The sequence below is a fragment of the Xiphophorus maculatus genome, chromosome 16, assembly GCF_002775205.1.
Source record: "Xiphophorus maculatus strain JP 163 A chromosome 16, X_maculatus-5.0-male, whole genome shotgun sequence".
NCBI classification, from domain to species: Eukaryota; Metazoa; Chordata; class Actinopteri; order Cyprinodontiformes; family Poeciliidae; genus Xiphophorus; species Xiphophorus maculatus.
This window is the reverse complement of record NC_036458.1, coordinates 1,425,729-1,448,164: the sequence shown is the minus strand read 5'-3', so window position 1 is coordinate 1,448,164 and position 22,436 is coordinate 1,425,729. Positions and strand designations below refer to the sequence as shown.

General features: G+C 41.7%; 2 protein-coding genes across 3 annotated transcripts; one reads left to right on the top strand and one right to left on the bottom strand.

Annotated features, from left to right (window-relative positions):
- The first annotated feature begins 543 nt into the window (after positions 1-543).
- LOC102226755 (ras-related protein Rab-35-like) lies at positions 544-10,318 on the top strand. The gene is made up of 7 exons (XM_023349058.1): positions 544-697; positions 3,723-4,225; positions 6,129-6,179; positions 7,141-7,264; positions 7,340-7,464; positions 8,120-8,244; positions 9,379-10,318. The coding sequence occupies exons 2-7, from the start codon at positions 4,171-4,173 to the stop codon at positions 9,526-9,528; spliced, it is 630 nt and encodes a 209-aa protein (XP_023204826.1). The 5' UTR covers positions 544-697; positions 3,723-4,170; the 3' UTR covers positions 9,529-10,318.
- Positions 10,319-10,832: 514 nt separating this feature from the next.
- On the bottom strand, positions 10,833-21,010 carry anapc2 (anaphase promoting complex subunit 2). 2 transcript variants are annotated; one of them, XM_023349057.1, is made up of 15 exons: positions 20,667-21,010; positions 19,537-19,783; positions 18,613-18,931; positions 18,401-18,533; positions 17,267-17,474; positions 16,517-16,636; positions 16,161-16,278; positions 15,038-15,216; positions 14,700-14,841; positions 13,311-13,386; positions 13,035-13,238; positions 12,829-12,961; positions 12,138-12,379; positions 11,190-11,436; positions 10,833-11,146 (listed from the first exon to the last, which is right to left on the bottom strand). In XM_023349057.1, exons 1-14 carry the CDS (start codon positions 20,763-20,765, stop codon positions 11,227-11,229), a joined length of 2,430 nt encoding a protein of 809 aa, XP_023204825.1. In that variant the 5' UTR covers positions 20,766-21,010; the 3' UTR covers positions 10,833-11,146; positions 11,190-11,226. The 2 variants fall into 2 exon arrangements, with proteins under 2 accessions (XP_023204825.1, XP_023204824.1); XM_023349056.1 differs by having other exon boundaries at positions 10,833-11,436.
- Positions 21,011-22,436: the final 1,426 nt, after the last annotated feature.

The following is a 22,436-nucleotide window of genomic DNA, read 5'->3' as shown; positions in this document are numbered from 1 at the left end:
CCAGGTGGATTTCTGGACCCAATGTTTGACCCTTAGAGCTTACTATATAAATAACAGAAAAAAATATTTAATTGCTGGTAAAGAAATCCATGTGGTTCAAGGCGCCGATAATAAACTAATAAACAAAAAATATGAAAATACCAGTAAAAAATAAGTATAGACATTAATGTATGAAATAAAAAGATTAGTGGGAGTTTGGCAGTCTTGAGCACTTTACAATATTTTGTTTATTTTCTCTGACTTTTACAGTGTCCCAATTCAGACGAGGTAATTTTTATAACAAGTTTTAGACGGTATGGAAAAGTGCAGATATTTGTCACTAACAGCTTGCCATACATCATGACGCCGAATTGTACTTTAGTTACGTTAAAGAAAGGTTTATTGACTTTTCGGCAGGTAAGATTAGTTTATCTTGCATTAAAAACAAAGGTTAGAAATATTTTTGGTAGAAGTTTCTATATTCAACGTATTTAATGATTTTCCAGTTGGAGCTCTGGATTTTCCCACCCTCCTGAACGCAGCATCAGCTCATCACCAGCCGCCGTCAGTCAGTCAGGTGTGGCCGCGGCGGTGGGGAGGCATTCCGACCGGAGACAGCGCTGTTCCAGTAGGCTCCACCGAGGCTAAAACTAGCGACTGCCGCGGGGCCTGGAAACATGAGCCGCCGTCCGAGCACCGAGTCCGCCAGATGACCGAAGTAAGTGCTCCATTTTCCCGCAGCTGCTCCGGAGTTTGTCCGGGCCGTTGGAAGTTTCCTGACATTCCAGATTCAGGGCCCACTCCGTCATTCCAGGGTGGGAAAACAAACCTGGAGGGCTCCATGACTGTGGACACTCTCCAACAAACTCATTTAAATGGATATTTGTTTTTCCTGTTGGACTGTCCTGCTGTTAAAATGTGTTTTGTGTGTCTATTTTGGGGGTTTAGGACCGACCAGGGGGACCACCCACCGGTTCGGTTCGTAGCTGAAACTTTTGACCGTTGGTGCAAAACATCAGTTTCACATCCAGAAAAGTCCACAGTGACATGTTGTTAAATGGAGAACTAGTTTCACTACAAGTTATTCCGATTAATGTCAGCGAAAGAAAACTATACAGAGATCTGAAAATTATAATTTTTGCGTTTTTATGTTTAGCTAAAAAAATTGGTTCCTTTTAAGGGACTGAAACCATTTGAAGGATCATGTAATGAATGAGAATGTTCTAATATGCAAATGATTGATGTTTAAATGTGAAATACGTTGATTAAATTGTGAAACTATGTTAAAAGTAAGTATTAATATTTTTATAAGTTCCTAGGCTACACTTCCTTGGAAAACAAAAATCTCCAGAGCCAAACAACTTCTTGAAAGTAAATATAAAAAGAATCATAATCAACATTTCCATAGTTTTTTCCCTAAGTGTCTGAGCAAAAGGAGCCTGATGAGTCATGCCCTCAAAACCGGAAACGCACCTCCATAAAAGGACGGTGACGCAGCACGCCTCACAGCATCCCGTCAAAATCTGTCATTGTAGTTTTTTAACAACAAAGCAAACTTTTCTACAGGATAACCAGAAATGCATGTGTGCTCATAGACGACACAGAAAACCATGCACTGAGCACAAGTGGCTTCAGAAATGCCGTTACGCAGCAGCGCACAGAGTCAACAGCCAGACCACATAACGAAAAAAGCAAAACAGATTCTCTCCTTTATCTTTAGCCGTGATAATTAGCTTCCTTCAGTTGAAACCATTTTTCTCTGTGTCTAACCACAACCTATGTGTGACTCCAGTACAAAGATGTTGGAGGAAAAAGTGGGGCGCTTATGCTAGTCCACATCATATTCAAGATGCTGGTCAGAAGTGGAGCAAAAGTTGCAATTATCTGAATGCTACCAGGAGATTTTCTTTTTTTTCATAAGTGGTTATTCACCACTGTGGATGATTACAGTAAGGCTGGGCGATCCACAACGCTTTTAAATCCTTCCATAGTGTCCTGGTTCGATAGGTCTCCAACCCCTGCTTTCAGACAACTTTTCTCCTGAAATGGGAGAAATAGTCATATAAATATTTACTATATGAGCTCAGATTTGGAGCCTGACATTGTGAATGTGTTATACTTTCCAAACGTAACCCTAAGTTTTAACAGTTTTTGTCTGAGTTCTTCGGTCTCTTGTTCTGTCTGATAATACATAAAAATACATAAATAAAAATATTTATGTATTTTTTTAATGTATTTGAGTTTCCATGCTTCTATTATCCTCTAACTGGCAGCCTGTAAACCCAGAGGGACAGTAAAAAATATTTACATTCTGATCTAATCTTTAAGTCACCTCTGCAATTATTTTATATTATTATAGCTGCTTATCTATATTGTTTGCTTCCATTTGTCTGTCTGCTTGCTGTTGATAAAATTAATTTTACTGCTGAGGAACAAATAATGAATCATTCTACACTAAAATAAACAGTTTCAAAACAAACACGGCTCTACTCCATGTAGATCTATAAAGCAGCAGCTCTGTAAAGTTTTTCTTTCTGGTAATTTTACATCATATTTTCTGTAGTGATCAAATAAAACTTGCAATGGTTTGGTTGGTTGTTTCACCGTTTAATAGCTGACTGAGCAGCTGATCATTTTTCTGATTCGTGCCGCAGAAAAATGGAGCATTGTGGGATTTTGGGAAGCTCATCTCGACGGCGCTCAGAGCGCAATCCTGTGGCCGTTTGGTGTGTTTACTCATATTTAACCAGCTAGTGTTAGCTTAACTCAACAGTGGAAATAATGCTTCACTGTTTCAGTTAATGGAGTTTCTTTCATTGACCCTTTTGAGTTGCTCTCCATGGTCAGTGATGTAGCATTAGCAACGTTAGCATGTGAAATCCGTCAACAGTCCCTTATAAAAGCTTCTGTGTATGTTGATTTTGATGCAAATGAGTAACTTTTAATTTTTTTCAAGCATAAATAATTATTTTGCCAATCCAACTCTCAATGAATAAGATATTATATTAGATAATAGTCGTATCTCACTAAGTACAATAAAAATGTTTTAATTGTGAAACGTTGCGTCCTGCGTAACGGCGGATTGAAAAGCTGAGTTGACGGATCTCCAGCAGGTCGCTGGAAACAGGAAGCGCTGGTTGCTACAGAAGCTGCTGCATTTACAAATCCATGACGTGTGGAAGGAGCCCTGAAGGCCCGGTTGGCGCCTGCTGGGTTCCTCCAGCACCGGATCCAGCTGAGTCAGAGAGCCGGAAGTGAGTAGTGACTCAGGAGCGGCTCAGTCCAGGGGCGCACCGATCTATCGGCGCCGATTTCCTTCGTTTTGGGAGATTGATGATCGGCCAATACTTGTACGTGAAGCAGATCTTATCTTCCTCAGCAAAAGCCTTAAAATCAGCCGCTGTCCTCTTCTGCTCTGCACTGAGAGGTTTGGCTGTTAGCCCCGCCCACCGGGTTAGCCCCGCCCACATGATTAGCCCCGCCCACCGGGTTAGCCCCGCCCACATGATTAGCCCCGCCCACCAGGCTGAGCCCTGCAGGTTTGCAGGTAACATTAGTGACCCTGCTGTTGCCAACTCAGCAACTTTCATTTCTGACAAAAAAAAATTATCGGCCAAAATCAGAATGGGCAGGTCCGACTTTTAAAGATCGGTAATCAGCCAGAAAGCTGCACCTGTAGCTCAGTCAGTAAAAATGAAGCCATCACCACATTCATCTAACATTTCTCCTCCTGTCTGTTTTAGGTTCTCTCATCTTAAAACCCTGAAGAAGAAGAAGTGAGATCTGTGACTTCACCTGACCGCTGGGGAAAGTGAAGTGAAACAAAGGAACAGAAACAGGAACGCCTCGCTCCGGTTGATTTAGGACCAGAACCGGCACAATGCCTCGGTGATGGAGTAGCTGCGGGTCCAGAGCCGTGGGTCCAGAGCCGTGGGTGCGTCGCTGCTCCGGCGGGACGGGGTTCGGCTGCAGGAGGGCGGCTGTGACATGCGGCCTGCATGCTGAACGCTGCGGCGCTGCAGAAACGCCGCGCGCTGCGTCTGGACGACTACAGCAGCAGATTCACCTGGAAATGCTCCCCGACCGGAGCTGCTGAAGTAAACACAAACTGCATGTGCTCCTGGGGGGGTCAGAGGTCACCTCCTCATATGAAACTGGTTTTACTGGGAAAGTGGATTCACGGCCATTCAGATGGCAGGAAAAGACTACAATCATCTCTTTAAGCTGCTCATCATCGGAGACTCCAGTTAGTATGTTTTACTAAAACTCCTTCAGTTCTGCTTCCTTTACCTCAGAATCGGGTCAATAATGTTTTTATTTCCCCATAAAGTAGAGTTTATTATCCTGAACTGCAGGATCCACAGATTATATTTATTATTACATCATTTTTATGGTCTAACCTTCATCACAGCGAGGAGGAGGAAGAGGAGCATTTCTGCTGGACTAGCTAAATTTATTCACCTCATTTTTCTTGAGCATTTTAATCATGTTGGTGCATAAAAACAAGGCAAACACGTAATCATCATGTTTATAGTGGTTGTGTGAAGTAAGTAGGAGCAGTCAGTATCTTACCTGCAGGACAGGGGCGTCTAATTTATGGCAGAGTGGGAGCCAGCTTAAGGAAAAAATAATTAAATTACGAGAATAAAAATGTACAACAATGAAGCTGAAATAATACAAGAATAAAGTCAAAATAAAACATTAGTCTTTTTTTAAAAGTAATATGAGAATTAAGATGTCTGACGATGAAGTTTAAATAATAAACAGTAGCTAATAATACAAGAATAATGAGAAAAAAGTCTCAACAAAAACGTCTTAATTTGAGAAAGTTGTTGTAATAATACACAAAAGTTATAACAGAAAAAAGTTGTAACAGTTCGACAAACTAATATTACCAGCATAAAGTCATAATATTAGACGACTTAACTACTGAAGCTTTTCTCATTAAAACAACTTTTTTCTAGTAATTTTACAACTTTATTCTGGTGATATTGTGTCTTTATTATCGCAGTTTAAAAAAATCTCAGTAAAACATTAATTCTTATCTTCAGTTTTTGGGTAAATCTTAAATATTTCCCCCTGGAAAGTCATTTTTGTTAATAAGCCTTTAAACCACAATAACATATAAAGATGAAAGAAATGTTAAATAAGTTTCATGTGAAGTTACACTAATAAATAAAATGATCTGGCTGCAGCTTTTATCAGGACAGAAACCCAGCAGATCCTGGAGAATCCTGGAGAATCCTGGAGTTCAGTGGTTTCCTGAACCGTTTGTCTGTTTCACTGTCAGCATTTCCTGGTTAACAAAACCTGCCACTCAGTAAATTACAACATCAGTTATTTATGTTAGTAATTTAGTCAGAAGTAAAAAATCTTTTTGATTCCATTAGATAATAAACACAATTCTGAACGTTTGTTTAGGTGAAAATCATTAAAAAACTCGTTGCATTGGGTGTGCCGTGGTGGCGTAGCGGTTAGCGCGACCCGTATTTGGAGGCCTTGAGTCCTCGTCGCGGGTTCGACTCCCGGACCCGACGACATTTGCCGCATGTCTTCCCCCCCCCTCCTTCCTCGTTTCCTGTCAGCCTGCTGTCATATAAGAGACACTAGAGCCACAAAAGACCCTGGAGGGGTAAAAAAACCCGCGTTGCATCATCTTCCTGTCGTTTCCGTCTGGCGGTGGATCATGTGACCCATACGATGAAGAAAAAATCGTTTCCATTACAGTTTAACGAATTAAACCGATTTCAATACGGCTGAAAAAAAAACCTCAAACTGTTTTACTGAAAAAGTTTTTTTTTCTGTTGACCAGATTTATTCTCTTGTTTCCAGTTTGTTTGTTTGCTGCTGGTCTGTTCAGGTTCACCTGTCAGGTAACCAGTACGCTCCCAGTTTGGTTTTACCTAATGAAGCAGTGAGGACACTTGACAGTAAGGCTGGTTTAGCCAGTGGGTTGCTGGAAAGTTGAGTGGAAGGTAAAACTAAAATAAATCAGCATTTTGATGCTGAATCTGAGTTTTGCTCCAGTAGCTTCTGGTTCAGTTGGTCTCTCCCTGCTGGTTTTACTGGGAGGAAGCCGCCTCACCTGCTGGTTCCTCAGACCAGTTTGACCGCCTTTCTAATCTCCTCTCTCATCTGTTCCTCCTCAGATGTGGGGAAGAGCAGCCTGCTGCTGCGCTTCGCAGACAACTCCTTCTCCGGTGAGTTTCTCTGGCTGCAGGTCGGCCGTTTGATCAGGTTCAGGCATCGTCGGCGCTGCCAGGCGTCCCAACACGTCTGCAGGGCGAAGTTATGAAGAAAAACTGGAAATGAGGCGCAGAGAGCCGCTTATCCTGGTTCTGTTTCCCAACCCGCAGGGTTCCTGCAGGCTGAACAAACAGCCTTTATAAACTGGTTTTATTTTAAAACGCTCAGTAACTGATGCAGAATCAGATTTGGTGAAAGAACAAGGAATTTGATCCGTTTCAAACATCAGCATAAAAACTTTACAGCAAATAGATTAAAGGAGCAAAATGAAAATGTATTTTCAGCCATTTTTGTTCTTTTGATGTGCTGTCCTCAATATGTACAGTAAATATTCACACAAACCCTGAAATTAGAAGCTTAAGACAGTTTAGTAATTAAATTGCATTTTTTTATTAAATAAAATATTTATTCCTTTTTCTTAATTGAATTATTTGGGGACATTTTTGAACCCAGGAGCCTCTGAAACATTAACTCTGATCTGTTGAGTCATTTCAAAATGAGAAAAATGTTTTTCAAATCTTTTTATCGACATATTTTCCTCCAATATTTTATTATGATTAAATTATGAGTAACAAAAGTCCTAAACAAATATGCATCAAATGCAAATTTGTATATGTTCATGTTGAACAAACTAATAAAAAGCTAATTTTAGCTATTAGTTTGTTTTAGTAAAAACATTTTTTTATCCCTTATTTGGGAGAGAAGATTAAATATCCGAACATGAGATAAAAAAACCGACAGTAAAAACGACTTCAGGTGCAGAAAACGAACTGAATAGAAATAAATTAGTCATTCAATGGATTCAGCGTAGAAGTCAATGATACACAAAATAATGAAGCAACACATTCAAATATTGAGTTAAAAACACAACCAGTAAGAATGCATGGTTTGTGACGCTTTTCTAACTTCCTGCAGGCAGCTACATCACCACCATCGGAGTGGACTTTAAGATCCGGACGGTGGACATGGAGGGCGAACGCGTCAAGCTGCAGATCTGGGACACGGCGGGTCAGGAGCGATTCAGAACCATCACCTCCACGTAACGCTGCCTCTCTGCTGGGTTTCTGTTCTGCGTGTCGGATCGTAGCGCTGATCCTGTGCCTTGTGCCGACAGATACTACAGGAACACGCACGGCGTCATCATCGTCTACGACGTGACCAACCCAGAGTCCTTCGTCAACGTCAAGCGCTGGCTGAACGAGATCTCCGAGAACTGCGACACCGTCTGCAAGATCCTGGGTGGGTCGGCTGCTGCGCGCGAGTATTCACACCCCGAAACCTTTTCTCTTCTTCTGCAGATTAAAGAGGCGATGGATTTAATATAAAGTAGCTCTTTACTGTGAAGCTGAAGGAAAACCAGACAGTTTTCTATATTTTACACTAGTGTGTGAAATAAAATTACTAACAAAACCCTGAACATCTGGAGGATTTTGAAATAGCTCAATTTCCAGACACCAAAAACGGCTGGATGTTTTTTTTTTTATAGCAGTTTGTTTCTAAGATCTGCAGCTGTTGTTACATCAAATGGTGTCTCTACAACGTGTGTGTGCCACACTTTTCAGATTTCAATTTGTAAAAAAAAAAAAAAGTTCTTCCATTTCATAGCAATGCACTTTGTTGGTTTATAGCATAAAATAAGTTTAAGGTTTACGTTGTAATGTGACAGAGACGTTGGAGGAATTTACAATAAACCGATCAAATGTTGCAGCTCTAATTAATTATTCTGTTGCACCATGCAGACGCTCTGTCTGCTCTGAGGAAGGAAAAGATAACATACTGCAACCTGATGCGCTCTCTCATTGTTCAAACCGACTGAACTTCCTTCTGGATGTGGAGTCGTTAAAAACAGAAAATCAGAACCAGGTTTTATTCTTATTTCTTTATTTCTGCTCAGTGGGGAACAAGAACGACGATCCGGCCAAGAAGAAGGTGGACACCCAGGACGCCGTGCAGTTCGGGGAATCACTGGGCGTCCCGGTTTTTGAGACAAGTGCCAAAGAAAATAAAAATGTAGAAGAGGTGAAAGATTTTATTCATTTTTACCCAAAGATTCCAACTAATCATCTTGCTGCAGCTAAAATTATATTTTCTGTCAAACTTTTATTTTATTTTATGTTTATTTTCAGCTAAAAAAAAGGAACAAAGGTCCAAATAAAACCTGAGCAGATGCTCAGAAATCCTGAAAACCTTTGAAAAGTTTTGCATTAATGGGATTGTTGCTTTTTTTATGGAAATGTTGATGTAACAGAAAAAGATTTTTTCACGAGATTCTCAGTTCCTGCATCAAAAAACATTATAGAAAACATTTTTACCAAATAACCTGAAGGAAAGTTAAAATGGCTGATTTTAACCTTTGTACTGATTTGACTTCAGAATCAAGGACATTAGCTAGCAAGCTACTGTTAGCATAGATGTTGCTAAAAGCTAATGTCTGCTAACATTAGCTTTTGCTATGATGAGAAAAAAAATGTCTTTATAATTTGTTTTAAAAATCCGTTTAATAATTCATCAAAATTTTCTGGTTTTTATTTTTCACGTTGAAGAACAAACTACTTTCTAAGGTTGTTTATTTCACATTCTGTGATTTTCAAAATAAAGCTGCAATAAAGTAGAAGTTGCAATTAAAAAAAAATCTCCCGTTAATTATTAAAATTTAAAAAAGATTTTTTATTTTCTTTTAAGTCAATCAAGTTAATTTCTGGAAAACAATCTAAATTCATAAAAAATGTTTTTTTAATTGCTTGCACCCTAAATATATAATTGCTAAGAATATAAACACTAACTTACTAATCTGATGAAGTTTTAGTATTTTGAGCAGAAAAAAACCCTAATTGTTACTTATACTTCCTGTCTTTGGTTTATCAAAACTGAATTATGACTTTTTATTAAACAGAATAAAAAATTAAACACATTTTCAGCAGAAAACTAAAATGTTTGTTTTAAAAACCATAAACATGAATAATTTAGTCATTTAGGTCACGTCTGATGTTTCCCAGTTAAAAATGTTTTATTTATTGGAAACAGTCCAGATGTTTCTGGGTTTTATAACCAGCAGCTTCATGACTGAGGAGCAGAACATCCAGATTTAATCGGGACGTTTTCTGAAGCATATCCAGTTCTGTTGTTCATGCTCGGGTTTCCTCGTGTTTCCAGATGTTCATGGCGTTTACTCGCATGGTTCTCCACGCCAAGAAGGAAAGCCGGGACCGTGCCGAGAGGGAGCGCTTCCGCGAGAAAGACACGGTCAACATCAGCACCCAGAAAGACCGCGGCCACCGCAAGCGAGCCAAGAAGTGCTGCTGAGGCGCGGCGCTGCTGCGGCACGGCGCTGCTGCAGCGCAGAGCGGCCGGCGGTTCACGGTTCAACCTGAGGGAAAAGTCTGCAGCACTGACCAGGAGCTGAGGGAGCAGGCCGCTGTTTCACACTCTCTGCATGGCTGTTCCACGTTTAGAAAAACTAAATATTCCTTCATATGCACTCGGATGTTTCAGGCAAATCTAATCCATTCATACATATTTTATAAATTAACACAATAAGATGAAAGTTTGTGGTTTTATGGATAAAACTGATACAAATGATCAGCTTTCACTTTCCCACCTGAAGCTTTAAAAATATCCTACTAAACATAAATATTAAAATGATTGATTTTTCCTCCTGAACAGAACTGTAATATCTTGGTGACGTCTGGAAAACCTTCCAGAGTTTCTGCCCAGTTTGGTCTGATTTCAGCTGAAAGGGTAGAAACACCGGCCTGTTCCTTTAACTTCACTCCTGAACCTGTTACGTTTTTCTGTTTTAATCCTTCAAAAGGGAACGGTTTGTTACTGAAGTGATGAGTTTGGTAATCTGCCTTATTTCAGTCTGAATGACTTAACCTCCTGTGAGCTTTTAATGTCTGCTGCCATGAAAATGTTAAAATAAAGCAATAAGTCCAAAAGTTCTGTTGACAGTGACTGAGCTGAGACGCTGGTCCAGAATAATCCTCTTTATGTCTATAAAAATGTAAACCTGTTCTGCCTGAAATGTGTAGAAATGTATCCGTCTGCTGCTGTTTGTGATGCTTTGAATAGAAAATAAACGTTGAAAGTTTCAGACGGACTGAAGCTTCTGTTCAGAGGAAACGCAGGACCGTATGGCAAGCTGTTTAACATAAAATCAGCTTCACCACATTCAGGATGTTAGGTTATGACTAAATGTGTTAGTAAATTATAATATCTCTAATTAGGACCAAATGACAGATTTACCAATAAGTTGCATGGAACTTTAACTCAACATATCTAATTAATTAATGACTGAAAGATATTTCAGATTTTAATTAAATTATAAGTTATAACCTAAATTTGGGATCTTGTTTATGTTCTGAATAGTCATAAGTCCAATTAAAGACTTTATTTTTAAATAAGATTTATTGATTCAATTAGTGCAAATTAAATTGCAGATATCTAGAAAGTAAATAATAAAACTGATCTAGAAATATCGAGCTGTAATTTTATCTCCAGATGAGTTAGAGATCTTAAATTAGCTTCTGTTTTTTTTATCAGATATTCATAAGATCTTAGCATTTTGAAATTTCAATAAAAACTTAGAAATGCAAATGAAAAAAAAAGACATCTTAAACATTTTAATTTCCTGAAGCAAAACGCTGAAAACTTCATTCAGTGGTTTTTATCTGTAGCAGTCAGGAGGCAGGTGTTTTTCTTCAGTCCTGTACGTTCCCGTTTCCCCTGAACGCCCCACCCTCCTCAGTCCTGTACGTTCCCGTTTCCCTTGAACGCCCCATCCTCCTCAGTCCTGTACGTTCCCGTTTCCCTTGAACGCCCCATCCTCCTCAGTCCTGTACGTTCCCGTTTCTCCTGAACGCCCCATCCTCCTTAGTCCTGTACATTCCCGTTTCCCCTGAACGCCCCATCCTCCTCAGTCCTGTACGTTCCCGTTTCCCCTGAACGCCCCATCCTCCTCAGTCCTGTACGTTCCCGTTTCCCCTGAACGCCCCGTCCTCCTCAGCTGGTCTTGGGCAGTCTGTAGATGCCAGTGGAAACGATCAGCTGATGCTCCCTGACTTTCCTCTGCAGAAAGGCCTCCAGCTCATTGACGTCCATCTCCGTGACAACGGGTCCCGTGGCGACGAACATGCGCAGCATGGTGTGGATGCGCTCCAGCGTCATGCTGTCCAGGTTGGTGAGCATGGCCTGGATGTAGGCCCAGAACAGCTGTGGGAACAAACAGGGTCAAAGGTCGTTTAGTTACACAGAACTGATGCTGCTTATGACTTTATTCTCTTAACATCTTTATTTTATTCTCATAATAACATAACTAATCTTATAATTTCATTACTTTACACCTACGTTATTTTGAATTTATTCCCACATGGTTCCTTTATTACAACGTTTTTACCAGCGTTGCTCTGAGCAGCAGCTCAGTTCCAGTAGTTCTCTGCTAATTGGATAGCTAATAGGAGCTGAGTGGGGGAGGAGCTCCACCTTGAAGGCGGGGCTACGTCCACCCAGGCGTTTTGCAGCTGAATGGTTGCCATGGAGATGAAAGATTTCTCAAACATGAAAGAATCCAAAATAAAACTCCAGGTTTGTATCTGATGAGGGAAAAACATTAAAACACGACGTGGATAATATGATGCTGCACCTTTAAGTGCAGCATCATATTTTTGTGTCACTTTGTTCAGTTCTGTTATTTGGCCTAAATGTGTCTCAGTGCTGCCCTCTTTAGGTTGAACTGTGGTACTGCAGGTGGATTTTCCTGGCGTTCAGCTCAGTTGATGTCCACCTTCATTGACAGCAGTTTAAATATTATTTATCTATTTCTGTGCTAGCTCTTTCTTAGCTCTTTCTTTGCTCTTTCTTTGACTTTTAAAACTCCCTCTGCGTTTGGGAGGAAGCAGGAAGTGACTGCAGACCTGCAGCTTCTCCTCCCTCTGCTCAGACTGGGTGGTGGTGTTGGAGTCGCGCTCCTCGTCGCTGTCGATCAGCATCACGCCGCGGTCCAGCCTGTCGCGTGTGGCGCCCGTCTCCATGACGACGTAGCGGCCGGCCGCCTCCTCCCGCAGGACGCCCTGCTGCTGCCACAGCGCCAGCTTCCTGTGCAGCAGCTCCTTGGGGGCCCCCAGCTTCACGCTCAGCTCCTCCAGGGTCCACGAGCCTGCCAGGTTAAAGGACAGGCAGGAGGAAGACGAGGAGGAAGAGGAGACACAAAGGAATCACCTGATCGGTTTGGATCAGCATCAGAATTTAAAATGCAGAAAAAAAAAAAGACTTTCATTTTCAAACTAGCAAAAGTATTCACACCCCTTCCATACCTGATCATGTTTAAGGCTTCAGCTAACAAAAAGTATGCATAAAATCTGAAAAGTGTGACCTGCACCTATATTCAGCCCCCCTTAGAACTACATTCTGCTGAAACCTCACGTTCTCCATCCAATCTGAGCTGCCATCAGTTTTTTCTTGTCACAAATTATCTGATTTAGGCCTAAACTTTGACTAGGCCTTTGCAACACATGAATCTTTTTTGATCTAATCCATCTGAAGGAAAATGAACCTGAGACTTTCACTTTATGAAGCCAAACCTGAGTCTAAACCCAGAGCTCATACTTTTCTCCTGGAAGTGCAGGATGATGGCGGCGTGGAAGGGCGACACGGTGAGGTTGGTGAGGGTCCGGTCCTCCAGCTCCAGGTCCAGAGTGACGGAGCCCAGGTGAGGCTTCCAGCTCAGCGTCCGCATGGCCTGGAACAACCACAGCGTCAGGAAGCTAACCATCAGGAAGCTAACAGTCAGGTTAAACCGCCGGACGGTTCACCTTGAGCTTCTCATAGCGCCGTGTGTACGCCTCCATGGCGTGGCACACGGCGGCCGGCAGCTCCAGCTTCTCCTCCTTCAGCGTGGGCCAGAACTCCGACGACAGGACGATGGCGGACAGCGCCAGCGGCGGCTGCTCTTCCTCGCTCAGCTTCGACTCTTCCTCGCGGATGTGGCTGTTGATCCTGCGAGAGTCGGCCATGTCCTGCACAGCGACAGACACGTTAAACCACGGTGAGGCATTCAGGGAGCGTCGGTGAATAAACGAGGGGCTGACCTTCAGCATGACTTCGCAGTAGTGCATGTGAGACTCTCCGAAGCGCAGCTTCAGCAGCTCCACGTTACGAATCTCCCTGAAGAGGAACGACAGGTCAAAGGTCAGAGAGGAAACGCAGCTCTAGTCCAAGCACCAAGTTTTACTGTCAGAACCAGTCAGGCTGTGTGTTTCCCATTTTTCCCGTCAGCCATTTAAATTTCCAAATGGCAGCCATTTTCAAAATGGCTGCCATTTTGAAGCCTGTTAAACATGCTATTGCCTGAAAATGTTTCCAATTTTCATGACTAGGATGAACTTTATGTATAATTTTTCACCTTGGTCATCATATTTAACTTTAAAGTAATAATATGCAGGAAGATCAGAAACTTGGGATTTTGCTGTTTGCTAGTCGACAACTGGCAGGAGAAAATGGTTAGCGATAGCTTCTGCTAATTTTCTTGCGTGTTTAGCGTGTAATTGGCGTTAGCTTCCAATAACTTTTAATGTGTTCAGCAGTGTAGGGTTAGTTTAATGTAATTTTTTTAATTGCGTAGCGTTTTATTGTTAGCTTCTGATACATTTTTGGAAAATGTTTAGCAATAGTTTCCACTATTTTTTGTGTTTAGCAGTTTAGGATTAGCTTTTGTAGATTTTTTTTGTTTACAGGTTAATGTTGTATTTTGTGGTTAACGCTATTTTTAAAACTGTTTAGCGTTTTATTGTTAGCTTCTGCTAAATTTTTGGAAAAAGGTTTAGTAATTGTTTCCACCTTTTTTATGTTTAACAGTTCAGCTTTTGCTTCTGCTAATTCTTCATGAGTGCAGCAGGTTAGAATTAGCTTCTGCTAGTTTGTGTTTAGAAGGCAATTTTATTTTTATAGCACATTTTCAGCAACAAAGCATTTCATAGTGCTTTGCTTTAGAAGCTTGGTGTTAGCTTTCTCTATATTTTGTGTAGCAGTTAGCATTAGCTTCCACAATTGTTTTTTTATGTTTAGCAGTTAAGAATCTTGTTTAGTGAATTAGTGGTTAGTGAACCTAACTTTTGGTTAGCTGTCCTCTCTAATAATACTACCAATTTTAATGCAAACATCTATTGTCCATCATAAAAGTGGCAGCCATTTTGAAACATGTCCAGCAGAAAAAGGAAATACAAGATGAAGAAGAAATATGTTTCTATATTTATGTGGTTCAAAATATGTCGGCTATTTTAGTGCAAAAATAAATTTTCCATTTCAGTCATGTTAGGCATCTTAAAAAAAAATCTAAATAATTTCAGTAAATATAATTTCTGCCATCCTGAAGCTTTTTTTTCCTCCAAAATTTCAAACCCCTGGCAGCATCTGTGCCAAGTTTGTTCTTGTTAAAATCTGCTGCCCTGTCGGTTCCGTTTCGGTTCTGCCGGGCCCACCTGGCCGTGTTGTAGTTGAGCTGGTGCAGCAGTCGGTCGGCCAGAACGGTTCTGTACTCGTCGATGAAGATTTCCTTGCTGCCGTAGATGCTGACCAGCAGGCTGATGATGTCGGACGAGCGCCGCTTGGAGCCCAGTTTATCTGAGAAACGTGGAAGCAGAACTCAGTGAAACCCGCCCGGTTCCCCTGCCGTTCACCGGTGTCGTAGAACTCGAGACCGGTCTTGGTCTCAAGACCATTTTTTGATGGTCTCGGTCTTGCCTCGACCGCATTTGGTCTCGGTCTTGTCTTGGTCTCGGGTTTGGTGGTCTTGACTACAACACTGACATTCACTGACCGGGAACGGCGTCGGTGGGATCCGGAGCCCAGTCCTCGGGGTCGTTGCCCTCGTCGTCGCTGTCCTGCATCTCCAGGGTCACGGGGTCACCTCTGGAGAGCTCGGAGGCCAGGTCGGAGCAGGCCTCGGCGTCGCCCGTCAACCCGGCGACGATCTGCCGCACCGTGTCCTCCCGAGTTCTGGAGCAAAAAAACTGTTTATGCTCAGGATTGATGTTAATATGACTTTCTCATGACTTGAGAAAAATTACTAGTGAAAAACAAAACAATTTTTAATGTCCAAGAAATAAACACTCCTAACAAAAAGACAAAAAATTCCCATTTTTAAAAAGAAATAAGTTATCACATGTTTGCATTTTGGGTTGGCATATTGGTAACAGATATATAATTTTTACTCCTTTTTTAAAATCCAAGGTAAAAAATCTTTTTAAATTTTCCAAATCAAAACAGAAATAAAACTAAAACAAAGTTGGAAATTTAAAGTAACCTTTGTGTTTTGGTTCAGATGCTTCATCTCTGAATCTGTTCAGTTTATTCCATAAAAAATCTAAAACATTTTCAATGAGTTTATGGCTCATTTTCTCTGAATATTTTCAAATGTGCAAAATTATTTTAAAATCTTCCTGTTAAGAACTGAAATCCAATTTATTTATAAAGCATATTTAAAAACATTTTCCCAAATAAAAGTGATAAATCTTGTTTTTACTGAGGATTAGAGCTGGATTCATGCTGTGTTCCAGTTGCACTTGAAACTGGAAAATAAAATAAACTGGAATTCCCACTGGGAAACTGGGAGCGACTAACTGCCCCAGTTATGACTTTTAAGGTGTTTCAATATGGCCGCTCCTCGCATCAGCAGTAGTTAGACTTGGTGGAAACATTTATTTTATAAGACACTGATCTAAACGAGCGTCTAAAATCAATCAGCAGCGCCTGCAGCTCCAAGCTGCAAAAAAAATTATTTCTGTTTGTTTTTGCAAAGTAAAGATTAAAATGATGTTTGTAAAAACTGTTGTAAATAATGTTTATGCTGAAATTCTGATTCCTCAACCAGAACGCCGTTGCCTCTGGCTCATTTTCCCGCCGTTCCGAGCCGTCTGAACCGGACCAGCGGCCGGACTCACCGCAGGTACTTCCGGATGGGCTGGCACGCCACCTGCAGGATCACCATGGACGGGTCCAGTTCCCGCAGAGCTTTGATGGCCGAGATGTAAACGGTGAGGATGTCGGACGTGTGAACACCTGCAGGAGGAGCAGGTGTTGTCATGGAAACCGGTGCTGCAGGTTTTATAAAGCTGATTACTGAGGTGAAACATCCAGCAGGTGAACTCTGACCTGTGTTAGGTAAATTGTATGTGTTTCAGAGCGGTTGGAGATTTGTAACTGAAAGCACATCTCTGTCTGCTCTCCTCGCGAGAAACAAAGAATCTAACTCTCTTGTCTTTCCTGTGTTTGTTTAATAGGTATTTAGACCTGACACCTGGGTGCAGCAGACGGCTCTCGAAGGCCGATTTGAGCGAAGTGAGGAGCTGCTGGCGCTGGTTGGTTCGCTCCAGACAAAACTTCAGATCCTCAATGGCAGGTTTGGATTCTGGGAAATCTGGGAACAAAAGGAAAAATGTGCTTAGAAATAAGAACAAAATGAAAAACAAAAACTACTTTTATGCAGTTTTCCCTCCTGATAGTCCAGTAGAATCAGTTCAATTAGTGACCAGAACTCCATCACCTGCTCCACCTCCTGCTGTGGTTCTGACCCAAACCAACCTGTTCCCCTCCTGGCCTGTGGGGGCGCTGCACCAAGAACCACTGAAGGAAACGACACAAAAACCTCTGAAGACACTGAGAGCAACTTCCTTCTTCACCAGATGGAAACAAGATGGAGGCGTCAGATTTTTCTCTTTAGTCTTTGGCTAAAGACCAGGAGCCGTTTTATTGCTGCTAGCGCTAGGCTAACAGGTTAGCTTTTTGTGTTTGTACCCAGAATGCCCTGCGCTGTAGTCCACTTCCTGCTTCTGGCACAGTCTCCGGTCCGCTTGGTGTTCACATATCTATTCAAACTGAAAAAGAGTTCACTTCAACTGAACCCAGACTGAGAGGACCAGAGGTCAGAGGTCGATTACCATTCACACCAGAACTGGACTTTCTAGACAAACGGACTGGAGTTTTATTAAAGCGGACTGAACAGGCTGGTGGGGATGAACGGATTAGTATGAAGTCGCTTCGTTCTCACCTCTGATGATGCTGAACAGTTCCTCGATCCTCATGTTGACGTAGATCCTGCAGAAGAACTGGTGCATGTGGCACCGCCACTGCTTCAGAACCGGGCTGCCGCAGGCGCTGGGAGTACTGGGAACGCTGGGATCCATGGGGACCGGCGCAGCTCCGCCCCCCTCTGTGGCGAACACCTTCCCCAGCCAACCCAGAACCAGCTCCAACCACTGCTCCACCAGAGACAGGTCCAGACACAGAGCGACAGACCGGCTTTAAATTCAACACATCGACGTAACCTTTCAAATAAAATAATCAAGTTTATTAATACAAAAAACAATAACGATGTAAACAGTGACGTAGAAAATGCTGAGTAATTCTGTTCAGATTAGGAAAGTTTTGTGTTTTGCTGTCATGACAGCAGCAGCAGCAGCATCACGCGTTTCCATTCACTACAGAATGGTGAACTTTGAAATTATGAAAAGAAATTTCTTTAAAGAAAACTCACCAATTTCACTAAAATGTTTTTGCACGAGTTGATTTTTCATCTGCATCGGAATAGATTTATTTCACAAAATTGTAATGGAATTGTAAAAATTGTAACGTTTTTCACATCGTATCAGTAAAGTGATAAACAGCCGGATGTTACTACTGGTGGAGACGACAAAGGAGACGACAGGAAGTGGTTGGAGAATAATGTTTTTGTTTCATTACAATTTGTTAAATCCATAACTCTCATGTCAAATATTTAACCCAAACTCTGCATATGTAGCTGCACCCCAGTAGGCGGGGCTTGTTGCTCCAACACCTGAGGATGCCTCCTCTGATTGGCTGGTAGATGATGAGCGCTAGCGCCACCATAGCTGAATTATGAATATATCTCATTTAACTGTTTAAATCTGTTGATTCTAATGACTTTTCATGTCAACAAGCTTATTCACGTTTAAATTAATTTCTTATTTAATGGAAACACCACAATTGTGAACTTCTGTTGTCTCAAAATTAGAAGAAAATTTAAACACAGCTACGGTTTAAACGCAACATTCATGTTGCGTTTAAAGGCAGCTCAGAGAAACCCGTTCTGACCTGCTAACCCGGGTCAAACGGCTGAAAACAGAGCGGCGTTAGCGGCCATTTTGTGAAGGAAGCGCCTGACCTCCTGGAAGTCCAGCAGGAAGGAGCGCTCGTACTCGCCGCGGCAGTGCTGCTCCATGCGCTGCTCGATGAGGCGGTGCAGGATGGCGGTGACGGCCTCGGCGCTGACCCACTCCAGCAGCTGCAGCCGGGACCTGCAGCCACACAGAACCACCGCGTCACACACCCGCCGCCGCCCACGCCCCTTACCCAGAACCCCCGGCGGCGGCTCACAGGGCGAGGCTGAGCTGCTGCAGCCGCTGCAGGGCCTCCGGGCACCAGCAGTGCAGCGCCGGGGCCCTGCAGCCCGGACACGCCCCCCCGTCGGGACCCTCGAGGACCTCGGGGCCGTCCTCCCCGCCCTCCCGGCTCATGTAGACGGAGAAGGTCCGGCTGTAAAACTCCAGCACCCGCTGCTGCAGGACGGTGGGCGGCGAGAAGAGCAGCAAGGCCCGGATGGTGGTGAAGGCCCGGTCCTGGAGGGCCCCAGGGCCCGGCCCCGACAGGCCGCAGCGGCCCTCAGCCTGCCACGCCCCCAGCTGCTCCAACCCACCTGAACGAGACCACAGGCCACACAATTAATCAATTAATCACAATTAAACTAATTTAGTAATCAATTCACCGTTAGCTGGAGAAAACAGACTCAAAGAAAAGCAACATCCTGGAAGAACAACACAGTCAGTCCAGCAATTAAACCAAAACTGAATAAATTAGCAAAATTCACATGAAAAGAATTTTGCACTTTACTAAATTAAAAGAAAGGTTTCAGTTTTCTAATTATTTTAGGCTTGACTGAACAAATTAATTCTCAGTCATAAAGACAGGACTTGGATCGCTATATTTAGCCAAGTTTAATACAAAATAAAAGCCGATTTTGGTGCAGGAAAGTTGCCGATTCAGTAAAAGTTTGTTTAAACGTTCTACTTATTATAACAAATTGTTTGTAAAAAGGTAAATTGTAAGAGAAAAATGTTGTGACAGTTTTTCCCTGATTAAAAACACGAAGAATAATAAACAAAACAAGCTGCAGTTTGGGGCAAAAAAAAAAAAAAATCAGTCTGTGGGCCACAAGCGGCCCCTGAGCCACAGTTTGGTCACCGCTGGCTTACAGCAGCCAATAGACTTCCAGGTCCAGGAGGTTTGTGTTGCTCTACTAACTCAGGAACGGATCCAGCCGGTCCAGCAACGTCTGGAAAGCGGAGAGAAGAACTCCGGCCCGGTCCCGTTCCTCCAGTTGGTCCTGCGGCTGCTCCAGTCCGGACCAGAACTCCGGAACCACCGAGGACGACAGGCGCACCTGCAGGGACTCCAGCAGCCAGACGCCCAGCAGCCGACCCAAACCATGAGAGCAGAGCAGCGCCAGGTTCAGACGGTCCTGCTCTGACAGAGAGCTGCCTGGAGAAACCTACAGAGACAAAACCCCATCAGAACCCATCGGATCTGCTCCCACTTCTAATTATTTTAAACACCTGAAATATTTGATTCCCAATTTCTCAGGAAACAGAATTTCACACCAGTTTCTGCTCATTCTATGTTCACATGAACAAACATTGAGAATATCTTCTAAACTCTAAGACTGCATGTATCTCTGGTGCTTGTGTATTTTTTCAACCACACTTTTTCCTTCTGCTGAACTTTCCATTAACATACTGGAATACAACACTCTGAACAGCCTCTTCTTTAGCAATTAATGACCTTTTGTTTCTTGTCCTACTTGAGGATATCAGAGTATGAAAGTTTCCCGTTTTTAACTGAATTACTGAAATAAAATCATATTTTCTTGCATTTGTAACGGCCCAAAGTCTTTCCTCTGGGTCTCTACTCTGTTTCACAGCTTCTAATTGGTGCTGATTGGAAATGGAAGCAGCTGGACAGTGTGACGTCAGATCCATCAGCTTTATTCTCTCTCTTATTCCGCCCATTACTTCTGTCTCCTTGCCTCTCTTTCTTTCTTTAGCCAGTTATTTCTGTTAAATAAATCTAATTTTAAGTTATCCCATGCGTTGCTTCCCTTTAATTTGTTCCAGAGCCATATCACAACACATTACTTTGAAATGATCTGTAATCAGCCTATAAAATATGCAAGCAAACATAAACAAACTACCAAATATCAGCCGAATTCGGCCGAACATTTTATTTGACCAGATAAACAATGAGTTTGGAGACTAACTGTTAATAATCTTAAGCTATGGGGGGAAGTCTTAAATAATCAGATATTTGAATAGAGTTCTGAAAATGCTCTTCAATCTCTGTTTAACTGCACCAAACCGGGGTTCGGTTCCACTCACCAAAGCTGCAGTGACCGATTCCCAGGCTTTGGCGACCCCCTGGTCTGATCCGGGCGCAGACGGTTCCCCAGAGTTTAATTCCACCACCATTTCCTCCATTTTCTGACTCCTTTTTCACCAAAACCCCGGACCAACTGGCGTTAGCTTAACATTTTAGCTTCGGCTCGGCGTCTGACTTAACAACAAAGCAAGTAGAAATACGCATCTAATTTCAGATGAGTTTAAATAAATGTTTTTAATAATAATCTCTAATAGCTGTCAAAAGTTCTGTAATTAATTTATTAGGAAGCTAAACAACTCCTTAATTCACATGGCGGGTTTGCAGACGGTTTCTTCTTCTAATAATTCCCACACGGACCCTCTGAGTGCTGCCCCCTACTGGAATGATAAGGGATCACATAAACGTTCAGAAATTTTTACTTTTAAATAAAATACAATATTTCAGTGAAGCAAAGTGAAAAAGAAATTATTGCAGGTCTGACGAGGGTTTCTAAAATATACATTAGAATATATTTACAATTTTGTTTTTACTTTTCAGGTCACATCCATCTTCTTACACCCTTGTCCCTAGTGGGTCATGGGCTGCCGGTGCCTCTCAGACACCATGCACACACACATCCATACCTAAGGAGAATTTATAAAGACCAATTAACCTGACAGTCATGTTTTTGGATTGTGGGAGGAAGCCGGAGCACTCAGAGAGAACCCACACATGAGAACATGCAAACTCCATGCAGAAAGAACCAAATCAAATCCAGGACCTTCTTGCTGCAAGGCAACAGTGCTACCAACTGCACTAGTGTGCAGCCCTTTCAAGTCACATATTTTAATAACATTTTCATGCTAGTAAATCAGTAATTCACACATCATAGAAAACAAGTTGAAATTTAGCTCCTTTAATCGTGAAAAATGTGAGTAAATTTGTTTATCTGATCTGTTTTTTATGTCTGATTTGCATTATTTGCTCTGCTCAATTTTACCGCAGATTTCCAGATTTGGACGTAAAAAAACATCACAATAATCTCCAACTCCAACCTCAGCTTCCAGACAGGACAAGGCAGGACTGGTTGAAAACGTATTTTGAATTTAAATCTAAGAGTGTGAATAATTTACATTACATATGTACACTTATTTAGAAGCTTTTTTTAAAAAATTAAGTTTCCAGAGTAGCTTAATTTTGTTTCTGTTCACTTTCAGTATTAAAGTTGTCAATAAAACTGGAATTTATTTAGAGAACTTTGTCATCTAATGCAAAGGCAAGACAATGAAATTCTGTTAGCAGCAACATTTAACAGTACAAAATTGCTCAAAGTATAAAGAAATTAGAGTTAAATAAGTAAATAAATACATTTATGTTTAAAAGTTAATGTTTGTATGTCCACTCATGATTCTAAATCTAATTTATGTTGTTTTATTTTGTTTATTTGATGTCCATGTATTTAAATAAAGATTCTGTAATCACAAAGTTAAATTTTGCACCTGTCAATATTTAACTTTTTACCAGATTTAGTCGAACAATGTTGAAAACTAGCCTACACTGCCCTCTTCAGGATGACTGGAGAACTACCCCAAAAATTAATTTCAACATGAAAAAAGTTCAAAACAAAAAGATTTTAAGGACTTTAAATTAATTTATTTTAAAAAAGCATTTCTCCACTGAAGCAGAACAAACATCAATTTCTTTTCTTACTATTGTTTGGAACGTGTACAATCAGAAACAGACTCGCCAGGTCGCCTGAACAGAGCAAAATACGTAATAAGCAAATGAAT

Bases quoted from the DNA above. Each gene is read 5' to 3' on its own strand.
- LOC102226755 (XM_023349058.1), top strand. From the start codon at position 4,171: ATGGCAGGAAAAGACTACAATCATCTCTTTAAGCTGCTCATCATCGGA. The intron at 4,226-6,128 runs GTTAGTATGTTT...GTTCCTCCTCAG, and splicing joins GCTCATCATCGGAGACTCCA to ATGTGGGGAAGAGCAGCCTG. The intron at 8,245-9,378 runs GTGAAAGATTTT...TCGTGTTTCCAG, and splicing joins AAAATAAAAATGTAGAAGAG to ATGTTCATGGCGTTTACTCG.
- anapc2 (XM_023349056.1), bottom strand. From the start codon at position 20,765: ATGGAGGAAATGGTGGTGGAATTAAACTCTGGGGAACCGTCTGCGCCC. The intron at 16,637-17,266 runs GTGAGAACGAAG...TTTTGTTCCCAG, and splicing joins ACTGTTCAGCATCATCAGAG to ATTTCCCAGAATCCAAACCT. The intron at 16,279-16,516 runs GTGTCAGGTCTA...CTCCTCCTGCAG, and splicing joins GAGCCGTCTGCTGCACCCAG to GTGTTCACACGTCCGACATC.